This window comes from Protobothrops mucrosquamatus, unplaced genomic scaffold (genome assembly GCF_001527695.2).
Source record: "Protobothrops mucrosquamatus isolate PMUCROS unplaced genomic scaffold, P.Mucros_1.0 scaffold768, whole genome shotgun sequence".
In the NCBI taxonomy this organism is placed as follows: domain Eukaryota; kingdom Metazoa; phylum Chordata; class Lepidosauria; order Squamata; family Viperidae; genus Protobothrops; species Protobothrops mucrosquamatus.
Window position 1 is genome coordinate 34,556 of NW_015387036.1, and position 21,142 is coordinate 55,697.

Sequence of the window (21,142 nt, forward strand, 5' to 3'; positions counted from 1 at the left end):
TCTAATAAAGAATCACAGGGGATTGTTCAGAGGTTATGGAGTGAGCTTCTTTGGAATTAGGCTCTGATGGGCATTTGATATTTAAAGGGGAAGGACGAGTGCCCTTGAGCTGCGGGAAGATGATTGGAATTAACATGTGAATAAATTATGTGGATCAACTTGACACGCAAATCTGACTCATTTACTGTTCCACTTTGCGCACTTTATTGCTTTCTCTTTGCAGAGCTTTAAACTTTGGGTGTTTTGTCATCGTGGGAAAAGAAAGTTGTGACCATGAACAATTCTCCCACTTCTCCAAATAATTAAACTTTTTTTTTCTGGTTGCTTCCGATGGATAAAGCTTTCTGGATGAACAGGAGAACCCCATCAGCCAGTTCCTGTATCTTATATAGCATGCCAAGAGGATTAAAAACATTCAGGGGAGTTGGATGATGGTGTGAGAGAGAGAGAGAGGAGAGAGAGAGAGCCGTGGGTTGCCTACCCATGGTATAGGGTCTCTTGCTTGAACGGGGTTGGCATAGAAGACCTCCAAGGGTCCCTTCCAATTCTGTTATTCTGCTATCACTTTTTTTTGTTTTTGCTTTAAAACAATTAGCACTTTTCACTGGTCATTGTACCCTTAGAAATAACCGTAGGGGGGGAAAAATGCAACAGAGAGAAATTCAGTTTATTTTTTAACAAGGTATAATATTACCTTCGTTTGGTCAACAAATATTACAAATATGTCTTGCTTTTAAAAAAAGTATTGCCATTACAACGTTTGTATTCTCATTTAAAGGGACGGGTCTGCTTTTCAGTGCCTCCTGCTGGATGTAATGTAATCTACGTATTCTCCACCCCTTTATTTTGGACACCGGGGACACTCAGTTTATATAGTGCAGCATAAACATTTCCTGGATCTTCAGCCGTCATCTCCTGCCGGAGAAAAATTCACCTGAAAACTTGCATACTTTTACGAACCGGATAAGCTTAAGAGGTTACCCATTATTTTGCATCCATACCTCCATCAGAACCAGGCTGGTCCCGGTCAGTTGTTGCATCTGTTTGCAGGTATGTCTTCCTTGAAAAGTGCAGCACTCCATATTCATGACTTTATCTAGGTCTGTATGTTAATTTCCAAGTCAACTTAATTGTGAAGATGCCCAGTTGAAATAAAAAAAGCCTTCATGGAGGATTTTCCCCTTGCTAATTCTGAGGTAAGACTTTTATTTATTTCCCCCCCCCCCTATACATGTATTTAAAATATATATCCCTACAGGTCCTACAAAATAAAGTTCTACTTTTTAAATATATTTTTGGATAAGGCTCTCTTGGAAAGTAAAACAGCTATTGCCAATAGATCATTTTCCCCCATGCACACATGCAGCATTCGTGTAAATAATTACTTTTTTTTCTGCTCTGGAAAAAAAGTCATTCTCCTAAAATCTAACCGGGGTGCAATTTTGCTTCATCCACTGACCAGTGCAGAAATCCACCCTCTACTTTGCTTTGGAATTAGGCCTTCATTTCCCACCAATTCCCCCCACCCGCCCCCCAAAAAGTCCTTTGCTTTTACTGAGGGAGTAAACTACTCAGTTCCTCAGCATCCCTTCTGCCATGGTGACAATAAGCGAGATGAGCTTGATGGACACACACAGGAACTGTTGTATAGGCGAAAGGGGATTAATAATTTTTTAAAGTCCAGAGCAAGATAATATTTGAAAACAGCTCAAGCAAACACCTTCCTACTTCTCCTTCAGTGTAAGAAGGAGAAGGTGCAGCACAATCAGACTTGCAAACTTCTGTTATTAAAGCCAACCTCAATAAAATTAGTTTTAGTCTTCCCACAGAGTGGATTTCCCGGTCTGGCCTACCTATTGGAGGTGTAACACCCATGTTAGTTCTGAAGATGATCTGGATTAAACTCCTACCATCGGTCCAAAGCGAGCAATCTGTGGAAGGTGCCTTCTGCTATTAGCTACTCACTTGATTCCCTACCTGTCCTACCAATACAGTTACCCTATCGTTACTAGCAAACCTAACTTGGCTGAAACATCAGGCTTATGCCTTGGAATAAAATTTGTGAGCCGGTAAAGGTGCTACCAGACTCCTGATAGTGTTGCTACCATAAACTAACATGGCTGTCCTACTTCTAATACCTGTTACCAATCAAAGCAGAACTTCAATGCTGGGCTCTGAAGAGATGATTCTCTTGGTTCTCCAGATGGACACGGAGTAGGGAAGACCGGCCCTTCATCTGTGCATTCACTTGATGAGAAAAGTAACCCCATTCTTCCCCTCAAATAGCCTTGCAGCTTCCCTCGCCCTTCTACTAGTAGTGTGAGAGCATCTCTTGTCTGGAAATGTGGCCCCTCTTAACCCCTCTCACCATTTGGTCTTGTTGACAACTGGCAGCTACGCCTCTCGTTGAGTGAACTGGCTTGGCATCATGTTCAATTAAGTTCAAAGCAGCTGTTCCCACAAAAATAGGGAGCCATGTTGGACTACCTGTTTGTGGTAGTGGTCTCTTCCCACTCCACAGTTCTACGACTCTCTGATTGTAACTTTTTCAGGAGCTGCGGAAGCCACGTTGAACTGAATCGGAGATCTCTGGGTCATCAAGCCAAGAATTTTCAATGCGTAGCAATCCCCGGGTGTTAAACCCGGGAGCTGCAATCCCACATCTGGAGATAACAGTCTAGTCTATGCTGGTGGCAGCAAATATGGCTGGCAAGTATCCAGTTTCTGGCCTTCACAACTGTTTTCTGGCCACTAGAGCATATATACAATGGATTATCCATCTGGGGTCTGCAACAGATCCACTGATCCATTTAACCCTATCTTCTATAATCAACAAATCTAGCAAGATTCCTATATACGTATATGAGATCTCATGCAATTTCAGAAAAAATGGAGATCTAGTAAACCATATTTTGTTTCTAGTTGAATAGTATCACATCAGAGGTGATAAAGGTACCCTCCCCCCCCCCACACACACGCACACCTGAAAAGGTTCATTGACCCCCACCTTCACCAGGCTGATAATACATTCAGTACCTGCATTTTATTACCCAATTTATTTCTGATTAAATAATATTTTCAACCTATCAACCTGGGTAATAGAACGATCCATAGCTATGAATGTCTCCTTCAAGAACCTGATCAGATGCAAGCACTTTCTGGTCAGTGGATCTGATACCTTTTGTCACGTTTTCGCAAGCTGTTCTTTTCATTTTCCTTTCTCTTACAAATTCCACTCAATTGTGCCTTAATGGTATATGGACATTTCTTGTCCATTTAGCATGGACGTTATTCATACTGATTGGGAAGGATGATGAAATACAGCCTTCTGTTACTTGGTAGCTCTGTTATGCATGGACTGAATCTCCATAATTCTTTGGCCAATGACTATTACTGAGAATTCTGGGAACAGAAGTCTACACATCTGGAGGACACCAAGATCAAGGAAAGTTCTTGTAGTCCATCTCTACTAGAGTAAACCATGTTGAAGAAGGATGCTACCAATGTCCAGTTCAGGTTTAGACAACTGTCATGTGTGTTTGGGTAAGGCCGTTCTTGAACATCTTTTATGTACACAATCCTTGGTGCATCGCGCAAACATGCCACCTTTGTCAGCAGAAGGACCCAAAAGTGTAATTAAGAGTCCCTGGCTATGCTCTGACCCCTGTGCTTTAGCTCTGTCCAGCCAATCTCCTATTCATTCCACTGCGAGATAAAACAAGCATTTTGAGATTATCCCAGTCCACACTGCCAATGCCACCTGAGAACAGACGGGCACGGACTCGGTTGCAGATTGCTGTCGTTCGACCACATCTCTTGAGAAGGATGGATGGATGGATGGAGACCAGCTCCTAAAAGTGGACCAATGGATGCATGGGGTGGGCAAGGAGCAGTAATAGTCATGCTCAGTAGAGTAAGCGCTTATGAACCTAACCTTCTATAAACTCTGTGGACCATGAAGAATTTCTGAACTTCTGCAGCCATAAAAAACTGGATTCTTCACTCTGTGTAGAACGGAAGAGTATCAAGTTATGGCGGCCGTGATTTTCTAAAGCACCGTATTTCTGGGTTCCTTGAAGAAGTACTTTCTGGATTACACAGGAGGCTTCATAACTTATCCCCAAATCGATCTGAAGGTCACGTCTCTCTCTCTCATTCTCTCTCTTTCTCTCATTCTCTCTCTTTTTTAAGAAAAGAATTCTTGAAGCAGATGATAATACAGTGCAGATAGAGCTATAAGAACTTGCAGCAAGGGGTCTTTTCTTACCCTCCCTCCCCCTCCATTTTTTTTAAAGCAAAAACAAATTGCACGTGGTCCAGTGTTGACCTTGGAGATAAATGGCTTTCGGATGTCTTTTTTTCTGCTGTTGAACGCAAAGGAGCTTTCTTGGGTTTTTCCTGCAATGTGTATAAAATTATTTTGTCAAATAATAAAGAGTTTCATGCAGAAGCAAGTTGGCCCCAACAATTGTCCCTAAAGGTTCTTTGAGTGGTCTTCCTTTCCTCCCATATACAGCAGGATGAAACAGAAAAAAAGATTGTCGCCTTTGTTGTGTCCGAGAACAATGCTCACATAGCACACGGTTGGGGTTGCGATGTCCAGGTGGTTTGGCCCTTTAAGATGGCTTCTCCCAGAGAGTTCCATGAGTTGGGCTGTGTCTTATGGGGACAATGTCATAGTGGCTGGGGATATGGCTGTTTCTGGGCAGGTCGTATGGATTTTGGATGTAACCAGCACTGCGGAGACGGATCTCCTGGACCACGCTGACTGTGGGCTCTGTGGAAAGAACGAGAGGGAGACGTGGTCTGGGCCATCAAGCATCTTTGGAAGACATTTCAGCATCCCAAAGACTCAGAGACGTTCTCCTCAGATGACACAGGAAACAATCCAGAAACATTTCAAGAATCCCCATCCTTTTGGTTCTTCTAGGCAGGTAGTCCTCAACTAATGGCCACAATTGAGCCCAAAGTTTCTGTTGCGAAGCGAGGGAGTTGTTGTAAGTGATTTTTCCCCCATTTTACGACCTTTCTTGCCACTGTTGTTAAGTGCATCACTGCAATTGTTAATTTAGTAACTGGGTTGTTAAGTGAACCCGACTCCCCCCTTGACTTTGCTTGTCAGAAGATCACGCGATCTCCTTTTGCAACCTTCTGACAAGCAAAGTCAAGGGGGGAAGCCGGCTTCACTTAACAACCGTGTTCCCAGCTTCACAACTTCAGTGATTTGCTTAAGCACCGTGGCAAGAAAAAATGGGGCAAAACTCCCCTAACAACTCCCTCGCTTAGCAGCAGAAATCTGGGGCGCCACTGTGATTGTAAGTTGAGGACTACCTGCAACAACCGACTCCCTCCAACTGGCTCTGCTTTCTCCGGGCACTTACCAACGTCGTAGATGTTTTTGTGGGCCGGCGAAGAGGCTGGCATGTCCAAATACGACGCGTCCCGGTGGGCAGGAGACTTCATTTCCACATAGCTGTTCTCGGGCGGTTTGCGGGTCAGGATGGGGGCCTCTCTGATGGTGGCGTAGGGGTTTTCGCTGCTGTTGAGGGAAGCGGAGCTGGAGCTGTGGGCCGATTCCTTCACGTAGTCTGCAAGACAAGAGCCCGGCTCGGTCTCTTAGCAGGCGGGAGCCACCGAGCCTCGAGGGAGGGGGGGGAGGTTGGAGACCTAGCCCTCAACGCACACAGCACGGGAACCCACCAGTTACGCCTCGGGAATGTCCGAACCACTGTCTCGCCAAACCATCTGCTCATCCAAACTCATGTGCAAGTCATGTCCTGAACATTTGGTGGGAAGAAAAACAGCCCTTCAGTTCCACAGCTCTCACGGTTACAAGGGTCTCGACGTGACGGTTATATTCCGTTAGGCGCCCACGGTGCGCTGCCCCGTCCCGCCACCCGGGGAGGGAGGCGCCACCTGAGGCGTCAAGGAGTGCGCACAGCCGTCTCCCTGGATCTCTTGGGAGATCACTGCCAAGCAGCTGAACCACCTGGTTGAGCTGCATCAGCCACGGAGCCCCCCCCCCCAGTAAAATCTGGACATCAGAGTCAGCACTTTTTCAAACTCATTTATCTCTCGTGGGGCTGTCGGAATCAGCGTTACTGCCAAAGCAGCTGTTCTCCTGATAGGAACCGGTTCCTTGCTTCCGTTCCTTTATCACAGGAAAACATGTGCCGAAGGAAAATTCCTTGCTAGTGATCCCCGCAGGAGGATAAAATCCTATTTTTACTTTATTTTCTCTTTTCCCAAGCAAGGAGACCCCAGTCCTCCCCATATTCTCCTTTCTCCACCCCTTAATATCCGACCAACATGAGGATGCTTCCGTTTTGAGATTGGTAGGCAGGTATCAAGCACGGTATTTTAAACCTTATTGTTACAGTTAGTCCTCAATTTACAACGGTTCATTTAGTGACCATTTGAAGTTACAATGACATTGAAAAAAGTGACTTATGATCGTTTTTCACATTTGCGACCATTGCAGCATCCCCATGGTCACGTGATCAAAATTCAGAGGCTTGGGAACTGACTCCTATTTATGACGGTCGCAGGGTCCCAGAGTCATGTGATCTCCTTTTGCAACCTTCTGACAAACAAAGTTGATGGGGAATCCAGATTCACTTAACACCTGTGTTACTAACATAACACCTGCAGTGATTCACTTAACAACTGAAGCAGGAAAGGTTGTAAAATGGGGCAAAATTCACTTAAGATCTGTGAAGCATTGGGGATTCGCCAGAAACATAAACAATCATTTTAGACCTTTTTAATAATCTTTTATAATTGATTTTATTACGTGTTTTATCCAGTTTTAGACTATGCTCAGTGTATTTTTATTGTCAGGTCAGTATGATTCAGTTTTTCTGAAGCTAGCTTGTTTTTGATATACTGTCTGTAAGACTAGGCAGACATTGGTCGTCCATTGATTGCATCATTGATTGTGTAGTATTGCTATGTCCACTTGTGATGGTTCTGTTTAGTTTTGTTTTATTTGGATGTTTGATTTATGTGTGGCCTTTGGCTGTAATAAATTGAATTGGCAGTGATGAACCACCCACAATTCTGGGAGGAGTTTGATAGCCAAGCAAATATCATGGTTTTGTACAACTTTGCTAAGATTATAATTGGGATCTAAGGATAGCCTAGAATCCATTTTAGCCAAGGCATTCATTGGATGTGATGAAAAATAGGCAAGATGGTGGCCTTTGTTGTCATTGAAGCTCTGGCCATTTTGTGTGTGATGCACATAAAAATACATAAAGCTTTGATCATGCCATCCCAGCCATTATCTTAACTTTGGTTTAACAACTAGACCCAGCAGATGCCTTTGTAGTCCAGTCTGTTCTGTAAACTCAGCCACACAGCCTCGTCAATTCTACCTTTTGATATCTATGCCTCTGATAAACAAGCACCAACTCAGCTTCAGAAGTCCCTGAGATACCCCCCAATAATGGGACCCTTCTAGCTGACAGGCAATTAAAATGGAAAGCAGAAATAAAATAAAATACGAGTATTACTGTATGATGAGAGAGGACCCAAACACCGCTCACGACAATACCTTTGAATCAAAAGCAAAGATTTCAGGCTAATTAGCAGGACCTCTTAAATGAAATGAACCTTTCTGATGTTCCCAAGATGAAAGAAAACAGAACAAGGAGACAGATGCATAATTCTGCTCAGGGTGGATTAAAGGGGGAAGTAACAGGCTCACTCACACCGAAGTATCTTCTCCTGAAAATCATCAGATTTTCAATGAAATGTAAGCGATTGTCTCGGTTACTTTTCTAACCACCAATTTTTTTCCATGGGGGGTGGTTTAGAACCAGAGGACAAGATAGCAAAACCCAGGTCTTTGGATACACCAGGACCAAACTAAGATACAGGGTTTACGTAGGAGCACGCAGTGGTCTCAGTTTAATACAGGTAGTCCTCGACTTACAAGCTCAGAGAGCACCAAGGACCCGTCAGAATCCACACGAACAGCATCGGCATCATCCCCCCTTCCAGAATGAATTGTGCCCCAGAGGAATATTACTCTAAATCTTGAGCTGTGGAAGATAGCTTTTTCTTGGCGCAGAAATCTTTGGCAACGTGAAGCAGGGGGGAGAGAGAGAGACATTTTCCCCACCCCTCCAGGGACCCCGGAGAAAAAGCCAAAGAATTGCTCAGGAAAAGCCAATCTCTCCGGAGCTGAGTTCCTACAGAAAACTGCTGTTAATCAGCCAAGTGTTTCCCCCTTCCTTGCCAAACTCCATCCCTTTGCAGATAACAAGGCCAGCCATTCAAAGCATGCCGGGGTCCCTTCTATGTTAACGATCATTGGCTGTCAATCAACCCAGATCGAAATAGCCACACTTTGTCGGAAAGAATAAAGCCCTCTCAATTTAGCGGATTAAGCTACTTGCAGACTTGACCGGTTCAGCTACAAAAAGCAAAGCCGGCCGACTTTTTAAAAGCCAGGAAATGAAGCACGCTCTTGTTTACTTTGCAATAATTAAAGGCTTAATTTAGAAGCCTCCGCTGATGAAATAAACAGTTGGTTGCCTGAATTCAGAGGGACTTTGGTGCTTCCTTTGGGCAGTGCTAACGTCGGGATTAATGACAGGAATAAATACCTTAGATACGGAAAAAGCAGGGCCTGCCAGAGACAAGCACCCTTAAAACACGGCGGGGGAATTTGTTGTTTTGTAGCTCTTGTAGCTCAAATGCCACCTCCACACCGTCTCCTTATCCTGCTGTGAAAACACCCCACTTCTTCCTCATGCTGGTATCAATGGCCCACATCAAGCAGGCAAAATACAGAATAACAGAGCTGGAAGAGACCTTGGAGGTCCTCTAGTCCAACCCCCTACTCAATCAGAAAAACCTCTAGCATTCTGGACAAATGGCTGTCCGGTCTCTTTTTAAAAGCCTCCAGTGATGGAGCACCCACAGTTTCTGGAGGCAGGTTGTTCCATTGGTTGATTGTTCTCACTGTCAGGAAGTTTCTCCTTAATTCTAGGTTGCTTCTCTCTTTGATTAGTTTCCATCTGTTGCTTCTTGTCCTACCCTCAGGTGCTTTGGAGAATACCCCCTCTCCTTTGGGGCAGCCCCTGAAATATTGGATCACTGCTATCATATCACCCCCAGTCCTTCTTTTCTTTAGACTTGACATACCCACTTCCTGCAAAAAAGCGACAATAGGTGTGCCATACATGTAGTCCTGCAGCAAAACTCACTTAACAACTCACATAGCAATAGAAACTTTGAGCTCGACTGTGCTCGTCAGTCTAGGAATACCTGCACGATATTCTCTCCTCCCAGCTGTTCTAATGCCCACCCATCCTCGTAGGAACCTAAACAAATGCTAATTGAAAGAAGGAATGGAATGAGAAGGAATTGCACAATCTACTTTAGAGGAATTTTGCCCTTGTGCAGGGAATTGAATGGGTTTAATGAGTATATCTTTGGCTTTTTTCCCCACGAGTCTCAATTTGGCAGGAGACCACAAAAAAGTGTCTGCTCAAATTCTGGCAACTTCACGAAGCTTTTTTGTCTCCAGGTCAGAGGTGGCTTGCTGCTCTCTTCTTCTGGGACTTTTGAAAATGACATTTCAAGCTAGACTGTAGTGGTGGCATTTCCTGGTGGTCTCCCATCCAAATATTAACCAATCTGACCCAGTTTAGCTTTTCAAGACCAATTAAATTTGGTTAGATGCTGCCACCTAGCGGGGCACAGAGGGTAGTACAATTATTTTACATACGTCTATGCAGATAGTCCTTGACTTACTTCATATAGTGACTGCTCAACGTTACAATGGCACTGAAAATAATTTACGACTGTTGAAGCTTTCCCGTAGTCATGTGATCAAAATCCAGATGCTTGGAAACTGACATGTATCTATGACAGTTGTAGTGTCCCGAGGTCATGAGATCATCTTTTGTGACTTTCTGACCAGCAAAGTCACTGGGAAAGCCAGATTCATTTTAGAACCATGTTGCTAACTTAACAACTGCAATGACTCACTTAACAGCTGTGCCAAGAAAGGTCATAAAATGGGGCAAAATTCACTTCGCTATCTTCTTAGCCATGGAAATTTTGGACTCAACTGCGGTCGTAGGTTGAGGACTCCCTGTGTTTGGATTTCTGGCAAAAGGCTGGAGAGCTATTTAATCCAGAATGGTAGGTGGATTCCTGCAGTGGCCAGATGTTTGAACTAGAAGACATTCAAGATCCCTTCTAATCCTAGGATTCAATGATTCTATTTGACCAGAAGGGCCATTAAAAGAAGCTGAATTCTGAATGGCTGGAATGGCAGCACCCAGGTATTTTGCTCACTCTGATGGTGCAGCTACACGCAACTCACTACTACTTCCTTAAGTTTATTGATATGAATATTTACTCAGATTCACATATTTTATCCTGTATGCCGAACTAGATGGGATGAAGGCCTGATCTAGTAAGTTTGCAGGCAGAGACATACCTTCGCGACGCAAGCTTCACCCCTACTGTACATGTGCTATGACATCATAACTAGGTAAGAAAGGGGTGGAGCTTGCATTACTATGGTGCACGAAGTGATGCTCTGGGCAAATGCTGGCGGGGGAATTTTGGGAGTTGAAGTCCACCCCTCTTAAAGTTGCTGAGGTTGAGAAACACTGATCTAAGTTAATTATGGACATTTGGAAGGGGAAAAAAATGTTGCCACGAAAATCATTCCAAAGATCTGGAACGGTTTTGGAGAAGGAAAAAGTCTGCAGTGCACATGAGTATCACTGAGCTTCTTGCAATATTCCACACTCTGCTCATCGCAACAACCAACATTTGTCGGTTGCCGACAGAGATTTGTTTCAGGAACCTTTCCACACTTCTGCTATCATGGAGGAGAACATCTCAGCTTCTCTTCTAATATCCCAGTGACCTTTAGAGAGCTGAATTGGCAGCTGGGACGAAACCTATTTACAGCCGAATTGGCATTGCACATTTATTATGCTTACCTAAAAATCTCTTCTCGCTTTGCAGGTTTTCTCTTCAGGAACCAGCCCCTGCGTGGCAAATAAGGAAGATTTACTCTGCTCGGCAAAGCACGGGTGGCTTTTTAAAATGTTCTAGCTGGCCTGCTCTTTTCTGGTTGCCAAGAGAAATTAAATGCAAGCCCGAGGCCCGCTTCCAATGTAAAGGTCTACTGTCCTAGTCCGTAAAGAGGAGAAACTTCCTGGAACATTAGCAAATCTCCTTGAAAATGGGCCAAACCCTGATGGCTCAAAGGAGGCAACTTCCAACTCGGCAGAAGGAAAAGATGCTTCATGTGAGGCCGATTTCTGAGCCACGCCAAGGTGACTGAGATGGTTTAACCTCCCTGTGTGTGGCACCTGTACTCTGTTTCTTAATTTCATGGGGTAATTCCACTCTTTGGCCTGGAAAAGCCTATTAACAGAAACTGTTGACATGTTTTGATATAATGGGTGAGCTACATATCTGTCCCTGGTGCTAGGCTTAGAACAAGGGTCTTCACACTTGGCCCTTTTATGACTTCTGGACTTCCAACTCCTTTAGCAGCAGGCCGACATCGTGGCTGAGAAGATTCCGTTTCATATTAAATGCATGTCACTGATCTTCTTCAGTCAGAATTGGGATCAGAATTCTCTTCCTAAGCTCGGCGGTTCAGTCAGTCACGCTTGATTTTATGACCTGTTTTGACACAGCCATTAAATGAAGCACTGCAATTATTAAGTGAATCACTTGGCCCTTAAGGGGAATCCTGCTTCTGCCATTGACCGTCATAAATACAGGCTGGTTGCAAAACACCCCAAATTTGGCTAGGTGACCATGAGGATGCTGTGACAAGCGTAAGTATGTGGACCATGATAAGTCATTTTTTTCAGTGCTGTTGTAACGTTAAACAGATGCTAAACAAATGGTTTTAAGTCAAGGATGAGCTGTATTTTAGACATTCTACTTCTGCACACCCAGATGAAATAACATTTGGTGTTCTTGAAGCGGAGCCCTTTACTTTGGCCTTCAGAAATGGGGCAGGAGAGAAGAAACTCCTGGCTGTGGGCAGAGTTGCCTGCAATACTGCATTCTAACCACTGCGCCACCAGGGCTCTATGAACGTAGCCAGTGCCATCGGGTGATCTGTGGTAGGTAAGAAATTATTGTAGACTTTCTACGAGTTAAATTACAATAACAGATTGTTGACAGTGGGCTTTGTAGTTTAACTTTGGCTGTTGATTAACCTGTTAACTATTTTTTCTTCCTATACATACATACATATATATGTATGCAGGTGTATGTGTATATATGTATAACGTATGACAGGTCAAACTAGATGACAAATAGATGTAAACATTTATAAATCTTGCACCTCTTTCGCAAGGGGAAAAACTATTCTTGTTGCCAGCTAGGGGGGATAACATGTGTTTTTGGTTTTTTTTGTCTTTTTAACTCCTTTTTTTGTCGTTTTGTTTCATCTTTGTAATTTTTTTCCTTCGTATTTTAATTGTCTGAATAAAATTCAAAATTAAAAAAAAAAGAAATTAGCCAGTGGCACCGGGAAAAGCAGACCTGGTGTCCGACAGATAAGACTTCCCCTCCCCTTTAGCCGGTGCTGTCCTCGTCCCAAGGCCCCTTACCGGAGAGCGAGTAATCGGTGTTGGTCATCCGCAGGGCCGGGGTGTACGAGACGCTCGGCATGTCGTGCCCTTTCTTCTGCTTACGTCGATACCACACAAACAGTGCCAGCAAAACCATAATAATTAGCAGGAGGATAATAATTCCAGAGATTGCTCCCACTGAATGCCTCTCAGATCCAAGAGCTGGGCTAATTTTAGTATAGGGATTTAATTCTTCCATCATGAGAGCCGCTGTTAAAAATAATTCACAATGCACCATTAAATTAAGTGGGGGAGGCCATGTTGCAAGAAAGGGCCAGCTATTTACAGGGATTACAGTTCTTAAAGCTTTCCACCAGCTCGTCTGAAACGGGTCACCGGACTACAACTCCCAGGGATGCTGAGAGATGTGGGCCGGCAATATCTGGAGAGCTACTCTTTGGGCCCCCGTGCCAGTTGGAAGGAAACCTCAGCTAGCCCAGAGAAACTGCCTTCCTCTTGTTTCATGGTTTTTACAGGGTGCATCTCTGCCCCACGTGCCAGCTTTTGGTTCATTTCAATAACACTTGGCAATTTAGGCTTATATACCGCCTCTTTACAGCACTCTCTGGGTAGTTTATAATATAGAAGCATTGTTTGCTGCCCCCAACAAGCTGGGTCCTCATTTTTACCAGTCTCGCAAGGATGGAAGGCTGAGTCAACTATGAACTAATCAGGATTGAACTCCAGGCTGTGGGCAGAGTTTGCCTGCAATGCTGCATTCTAACCACTAGGGTCCTTATGGGGTGGGACCAGTTCTATGTAGATGACCTCTCCCCTTTGATTCTAGGCAAATCTGCCTTATGAAATGCAAGGGACGGGAGGATCCACAAAGAGGAGGTCAAAAAGTCATGATGGAACCCAAGCTCCAACTTTTTCTCCCTGCATTGCGCCTAGTTGTGGTGCCCACGTTGACTTATTTTGAACTGCCTTTAGACATCCTTCAAGGAGGTATTTGGGAGAGAAGGAATGTCATTATTTTATTTAGAAGATTTATATGGCTGCCCAGTCACTCTCAGTGACTCTAGGTGGCTTACAAAAAGTCAAAAACCCAATATAAAAAGAATAAAAAAGACAATACCCCCCCCCCCCAACATCCCTCTGTCAACAACACACAATCAAACAAGCCACTTGATGGGCATCATCCCACTTGGGGTTGCCCAGGCCTGTTGGAAAAAAAACAGGTCTCCAGGCCTGGTGAAAATGTGTCAAAGTGGGGGCCAGTCTAATCTCTGCAGGGATGGCGTGCCAAAGGGAGGGAGCCACCACAGAGAAGGCCCATCATCCGGGTCCCGCTAGATGTATCTCCTTAGGAGAGGGGCCTGCGACATCCCTGGTGGTGGGCTGGGCACATGTGACTGGGAAGAGACGGTCCTTCAGATAACCATGAAGGGCTTTAAAGGTGACAATCAGCACCTTGAATTGCACCTGGAAGCAAATTGGCAGCCAATGCAGGAGAGGTGACACGGGTGCACACCTGGGGCTGCACAATGATATATGATGGCATCTGAATCAGGCTGTTTTATTCTAGCAAAGTAAATGCCTTCCCTTGACCCATGACTGGGTCTCTACCTCCAAACTGGGCCATCTCTGTTAAACCTCAGCATTTCAGGTTCCAGTTACTAGTCCTCATGGAAAAACCCAAAGCCAGATAGTCTGCCCACCCTGCCTTTTCCCCCTCCTGTGTGATTTTTTTTTCCAGGGTGTAAGCATTTTTGGGGGGAGGGGTGTCTTTTTGAGCTGTTCTGGAATAATGGCCCAAGACCGAGTTGAAGGCTCCATTGAAAAGGAAAAGAGCAAGGGAAAGAGGAGGAATTGCCTCACCTTGATCGCACCTGATTCCTTTGAACCCGGGGCTGCAGTAACAGGTACCTGTAACATAGTCACAGGTGGCGTTATTCATGCACTCGCAGAGCTGCTGGCAGCCATAACCAAACGTCCCTTGTGGGCACTCTGAAAATGCAAGGTGGAAAAAAGCCTGTAAAAAAAACAGCCCGGCATTTTGCCAATCTAGTTATTTTTTTTGCAATAGAGGATCCTCAGGAGATGCTAGTTAGGAAAACCCCAGGTAACCTACACAGCCTTCCTGTAGGACAGTGATGGCGAACCTTTTAGAGACCGAGTGCCCAAACTGCAACCCAAGACCCACTTATGCATCGTCGAGTGCCGGCTGGGTGTGGCCCATTGGCTGGGCGTGGCTGCGGTGGTAATGGCAGACTGGGTGGGACTAAAAAGTTCAATCAATCAATTCCAACTTTGCAAGATCTTTTTTTTCCCCGCGAGAAGTTGAAATTGACTGATTGAACCTTTTTCTTTTTTTTGCACACGGCGGCAGAGGCCTAAAGCAAAAAGTTTTTATAAAACCCAGCTGAAGGTCTAGGACTGGGGTGACGGCGCGCGTACCCACAGAGAGAGCTCTGAGTGCCGCCTCTGGCACCCGTGCCATAGGTTTGCCACCACTGCTGTAGGACAATATTTTTCAATCTTGGCAACTTGAAGATGGGTGGACTTCGACTCCCAGAATTCCTAGCCAGCCATATAAGGGGATTTGCATTTTTGGTTTGGAGTGACTGTTCTCACTGGGGGTGACTGAGGAGGGGGTGCTGCAGCTGGTGACGTTCCTTCTGATACGTTTTCCATCACTCTGAAGCTTCAGTTTCCCCCTGAGATTTCGTGAGACCCAGAGAGGCTGGAGAGATAGTTGTGACATAGTCATCCGTCCTCATCTGCCTGACACTAAATAGAAGCAAGAACACCCACATTTTCTCCTCCCAAAACTTTTCAAAAACGAATGCTTGTTCATCAAATTCAATGAGAATTAACAGGGAAAAAAAAATGCGCAGGAGAGTTTTGCACAGAGTCAGGCGGGCACAAGGAGCCCACTGAGGTTATGGGGCACCTTCTCAGTGAATGTGGCCCCCACTTCCCTAAGCCTCCTTCTGACTTCTCGTACAATGCTGGCTACCCTGAACAGCGACAGGCTGTCAGATCCAGTTTCCCACTGGATGTCCCATCATGCCCTTGGGGAGTATCTCTCCAGGGTGCTGTGGGAAATGCCCCGATGAACCAGGTCTGGTTAGTTGCTCACTGCAACCTGCGCAACTGCGTTTGACGGATTGTAATTTAATTTTTGCAAAGAAATGCCGTTTAAAGCGTCTCTCTTCGTAGAGTCAATGCTTTCAATTCTGTAATACTAAACATGAAAAATTTGCAATTTGTTTTTGGAAAACGCTGAAGGTCACCCCCAAGTCTCTTAGAGATTATATTTCTCCGGGGGTTTGGGTCCTGTAGCCTTGAGCAAGACAAGCCAGGCGGGGCCCCTCCAGGGACCCCCTGAACCGAAGGCGTCCCTGAGGCCATCAAAACGCGATGGTTTCCTTTTTCCCCTTCCTTTTCTCTCCAGGCTGCCAACATTTGGTTTTCCATATTTCTATCAGAAGGAACATGATTGAATGGCCAGTGACAAAATTTATTCATACAATTACCGTGATGGTGACAATAAATCTGGCGAGAGCTTATTGTGTTTCTTTGGGCAACATTCAATAAAAATGAAGAGGCAGGCTGTAAAGCAGCTGGGGACTCTGCTACTCTAGTGGGAAAGTTTTGGGGGCACCCCCAGGCGCTCTGCATTCCTCTTCAACCTAAGGCAGATACATCAGGATGGAAAGAAGGGAGGGAGGGAGGGAGGGAGGGAAGAAAGAAAGAAAGAAAGAAAGAAAGAAAGAAAGAAAGAAAGAAAAAAGAGGGAGGGGAGGAAGGAAGGAAGGAAGGAAGGAAAGAAAGAAAGAAAGAAAGAAAGAAAGAAAGAAAGAAAGAAAGAAAGAAAGAAAGAAAGAAAGAGGGAGGGAGGGAGGGAGGGAGGGAGGGAGGGAAGGAGGAAAGAAGAGGGGAAGAGGGAGGGAGGAAGGAAAGAAGATGGAGCGAAGAAGGACGCCAAAAGTGAAGGATGGATAAATGGGAGGGAAGGAGGGAGAGGGAAGGAGGGAAGGAGGGAGGGAAGGAAAGGAAAGAAGAGGGAGGAAGGAAGGAAGGAAGGAAGGAAGGAAGGAGGGAGGGAGGGAGGGAGGGAGGAAAGAAGAGGAGGAGAGAGGAAGAAAGAAAGGAAGAAACAAAGAATAGATGGATGAATGGAAGGGAAGGGAAGGGAAGGAGGAAGGAAAGAAAAGGGGGAGACGGAGGAAGGAAGGAACGAGGGAAAGAAGAGGGAGGAAGGAAGAAATGAAGGATGGATGGGAGGGAAGGAGGAAGGAGGGAGAGAGGGAGACGGGGGAGGGAGAAAGGAAGGAAGGAAGGAAGAAGGGAGGGAGGAAAGAAAAGGGCGAGAGGAAGGAAGGAAGAAACAAAGAATAGATGGATGAATGGAAGGGAGGGAGGGAGAAAGGAAGGGAGGGAGAAAGGAAGGAAGGAAGGAAGGAAGGAAGGAAGGAAGGAAGGAAGGAAGGAGGGAGGGAGGTAGGTAATGACTGCAGCCCAGAATACAAAATGCCCATTTCTGTGGACGATGGGATGGGTGTATGCCTTCAACCACACAGATGCTCTGTCTTCCACAGCAAGGGGAGACAGTCTTCTTTTTTTGGGGGGAGGGGGCTTCCTGCAGGCACCCCAAAACCCCCTCCAAAGCAAAGCAGCTCAAGTCTACTGGCTAAGAGGCTTTCCCTTCCCCACCACTTACTCTGCTCGCACTGTTTTCCGGTGAAGCCGGTTCTGCAGGTGCACTGCCCGGTGACGTGGTCGCAGTCGGCCCCGTTCTGGCACTGGCAGAGGCTGGCGCAGTGCTTTCCATAAAAGGCAGCTGGACATCCTGGCAGAGGGGGATCCAGAAAAGAGACAGGAAGACATCAGGCAAGTAGAACGGAGCCCACGTCTCCCCCTGAACCACGGCCTTTGCGGGGGGGGGGGGACCTTAGGCCAGGAACCAGATTCGACTCTAAGGTATAGTAGGGGGTGATGGGGTCCGTAATCCAACATCTCCACAAGGTTGGGAAAATGGTTTGGGCCAGTGTTTCTCAACTTTAAGACAGGTGGACTTTAACTCCCAGAATTCCCCAGCCAGCTTTGCTGGCTGGGGAATTCTGGGAGTTGAAGTCCACCTGTGTTAAAGTTGCCAAAGTTGAGAAACACCCAACTTTGAGGACCTTTTTCGGGATCGGCTTCAAAGTCCAACCTGTATGCAAAATTAGGGAATCTGTGCTGGGGAAATTAGAACGCTTTGTGCAACTATAAAAGTACTGCTCTTTTTTTTCCTTTTTTTTTTGTTCGCTTGTTAGGATTGATTGATGCTTGGTGGGTTTTATTTGCTTTGGTTTGGCTGCCGTTTGACTTGCGGCAACTCTGAAAATGCTCAGAGCAGACACTTGGGGGCAGTGCAAACTTTTGCAGAGATCTTCCAAGTGGGAGCCTCAAAAGTCTTCCAACTCTGGGTCTTACTCTGAGAACAGTAGGGACCCGTCCAGCCAGGGGTACATTGGCATTCTCCGTTGTGGGGGCTGCACGTCCCACCGTTGTGACAACTGCACGAATGAAAACAATCGGTTCCCCAAAAGCCCGCTGGACAAGCTGGTGAGAAAGAGAAAGAGAGAGAGAGAATATGTCCCAATGTTTCCATCCTTGAAACTGAAAAGTGTTTTGAATATAGAATAATAGGGTTGGAAGGGACCTTGGAGGTCTTCTAGACCAACTCCTGCTCAAGCAGGAGACCATAGATCTTTTCAGACAAATAGTTGTCCAGTCTCTTCTTGAAAAACTCCAGTGATGGAGCACCTACAGTTTCTGGAATCAAGCTGTTCCATTGATTAATTGTTTTAGCTGTCAGGAAATTTCTACTTAATTCTAGGTCGGATCTCTCTTTAATGATCTTCCACCCATTGCTTTTTTGACCTGTCCTCTGGTGCTCTGGAAAATAGGTTGACCCCCTCCTCTTTGTGGCAGCCCCTCAAATATTGGAACACTGCTATCATGTCACCCTTAGTTCTTTTCACTAGACAAGACACACCCAATTCCTGCAAGTGTTCATCGTATGGTTTAGCCTCCAGTCTCCTAATCATCTTTGTTGCTCTTCTCTGCACACTTTCTAGGGTCTCAGCAATTTTTTTGTGTCTGGAACTGGACACTTTTAACTATTTTAACTATTTTCATCAAACTGCTACAGTTCACAGCTTCTTCCACAGGGATAAATACACTCTGTACATGCGCTGAAATCTCTCCCATCAGGATGGCAGGGAAAGGGATACAAAAAGGATCTTGCTCAACCTGCTGTCAACTCTACAACGAACCTAGCTGCAGCCATCTTGCTCGTTCTAGGTTGCTACAAAGATGGGAGGGGGTGTGGAGGAATTCTGCTAGTCTAAACAATTCAATGTCCCGTGGGAACCAAGGTCTTTTCTGCCAGTGGGATTGGGAGGGGGAACAGTTGGGTAGAAATCCTGCCAAACTATTCTGTTGGGAAACGTAGCTGATTGCATAGCACTGGGGTGGGAAGTTTAACTTTGTAATAGTGTTTCTCTTTGCAGGGAGTTTTAGACTTGGTTTCACTTTTGATCATGCCAATATTTTGTAACCAATAAACATGTCCTTTGAGGAAATCTCTAGCCTCGGAGTTCTGATTTGTTTGGTCTCCTCTATCGGAACCTGGACACCTGCGTTTTAATGCACATTCACCCACTTCATCCTTTTTCAGATCAATATCAGAAGCAAAACAGCTGTGTACTTAAATATCAGCCCCGCTTCACATTTGACAGTTCTCCAGGCTACAAAACATATCCAAAAATATAAACAGGGGAACGGGAGGACATAAAAAGGGCTTTGGAATAATCTGGGTGTGAAAGTGTGTGTATTAGACCGTATTCTGTTAACAAAATATAGTTGTAAGGAAAGTGTGCTCAGCTATGTGTAAAAAATGATGCAGAAATTGGAAGAAGTAGATTTTGAAACTGACAGACTAAGAATGGAATGAAAGTGAAATTTATTGGTTGTTTTGAAATTACCGCAACAGTTTTAGGGCAAGAAAATTCTGTTCTGGAACTACATCAAGCATTAAGCAGGTTCGCACATTACTTTAAGCTGCCTAGACCCTGCTAAGATTGAGCAGATGGATAAAGTGCACAGATAAACACATATGATGGCTTGTTTAACCAATCATCTTGGCTTCCTGTGACCCAGACATTCTAGCATTTCACAATCCCTTTTTACAAAAAAAATGAAATGTTTGCCACTGGCCCCATTTAGCACAAATGCAGAAGAATTGCTCAGGCCTTTTCAAAGTAACCACCCACGAAATTTGATAGCCTGCCTAATTTTTATTTTGACTGACAGCCATACTGAACTCACGGAAGACCTACAATAAAAGCAAAATTGCAGCTGTCTGTTTTTATCCAATCCCTACTGTATCACTGGAGGTTTAATGTATTTTGCAACAAATGCTATTTAATATCCCTTGCTGCACACTGAATATGGAAACACCGTTCTGGGGACACGCTGGTCTTCCCTGCAATGCCCCATCTCGCGTGAAGACGTCGTTTAGAAAAAGCTACTTTTAGGACCGCCGATGTCAATCTCCTGTCTAGGCAATTTCAAAGAAATAACTATCTGCCTCTCCTAGACTTTAACAAGTAAATTACATGTAAGAGGAACGGTAAAAGAATTTCCCTTCTGTCTGTAGCTACGTGTACCTCACTGCACAGAATTGTCAATCGCTTAATTATTTCTTGAAGAATTTTTTTGAAAAGAATGGGTTTTCCTTTAAAACAATAATTAAAAAAACCTTGGTCTTTTGGGTGGATTAAGGTGGGGTATTGTGGAAAATCTCTTATGGGTCAGAGATTCACGTAGAACTTTTGGCCAACTTTAAAATTTTGTAAAATAGATACATTTGCTTTGCTGGATTGTGTAGAGTGGAGTGCGTGTGTTTGAAAGATTGGTTTTCTCTCCCAAAAACGTGGCCAAGTCATTGTTTTCCCTCCAGCAGCTCATACTGGAAATTAAAGCAGAAATCCTGTCCCTGCCCTACTCTTAATGCAGCATTTCTATGGCTGAGATTGATGCCCAGATTTCTCTATGATGTTTATTCAGAAATAGTTCTCCAACTAAGATCCCTTCCAACCTTAATTAAAGGCTTCCTGCCTGTAGGTCGCGCCCTTCTGTTGCTTCCTGTTGAGCACACAGCTGGGAAATTAACAATGAACAGCTAGTTAATTATTTTTTCCCTGGCCCCCTTAACTGTCCCTTATTTCTGTTCCTGGCATGGTAGGAAAGTTGTATTAAAGGCTCCTCCTACCCTCCCCGCTTTTTATGGGTTCCATATTTATGAAGTGAAATAATATCCTATACAGGGGGGGTTATAAGAAGAATTGTGTAATTAAATACCTCCCCTTACAAACTGTCGTTAAGTAGCAATTAGGAGAAACTCTTTGGGGGCAATTAATAGACTATTCACAAGTAATTCTAGCAATGATGTTCCTCAAGAATCAATAAACTGGGGCTGAGTGTCCCGACAGGAAGCTTTTCATTAAACAAAC

The 21,142-nt window shown here is 44.8% G+C and overlaps 1 protein-coding gene across 1 annotated transcript in view; it reads right to left on the reverse strand.

Annotated features, from left to right (window-relative positions):
- Positions 1-4,616: 4,616 nt before the first annotated feature.
- The window catches only part of MEGF11 (multiple EGF like domains 11), a 179,440-nt gene continuing 162,914 nt past the window's right edge, over positions 4,617-21,142 (reverse strand). Inside the window, exons 16-21 of the mRNA XM_015818601.1 lie at positions 18,057-18,185; positions 17,302-17,430; positions 14,454-14,582; positions 12,612-12,842; positions 5,382-5,588; positions 4,617-4,777 (exon numbers count right to left, since the gene is read on the reverse strand). Of these exons, the coding sequence (XP_015674087.1) occupies positions 4,617-4,777; positions 5,382-5,588; positions 12,612-12,842; positions 14,454-14,582; positions 17,302-17,430; positions 18,057-18,185 (986 nt within the window). The remainder of the gene's footprint in view (positions 4,778-5,381; positions 5,589-12,611; positions 12,843-14,453; positions 14,583-17,301; positions 17,431-18,056; positions 18,186-21,142) is intronic.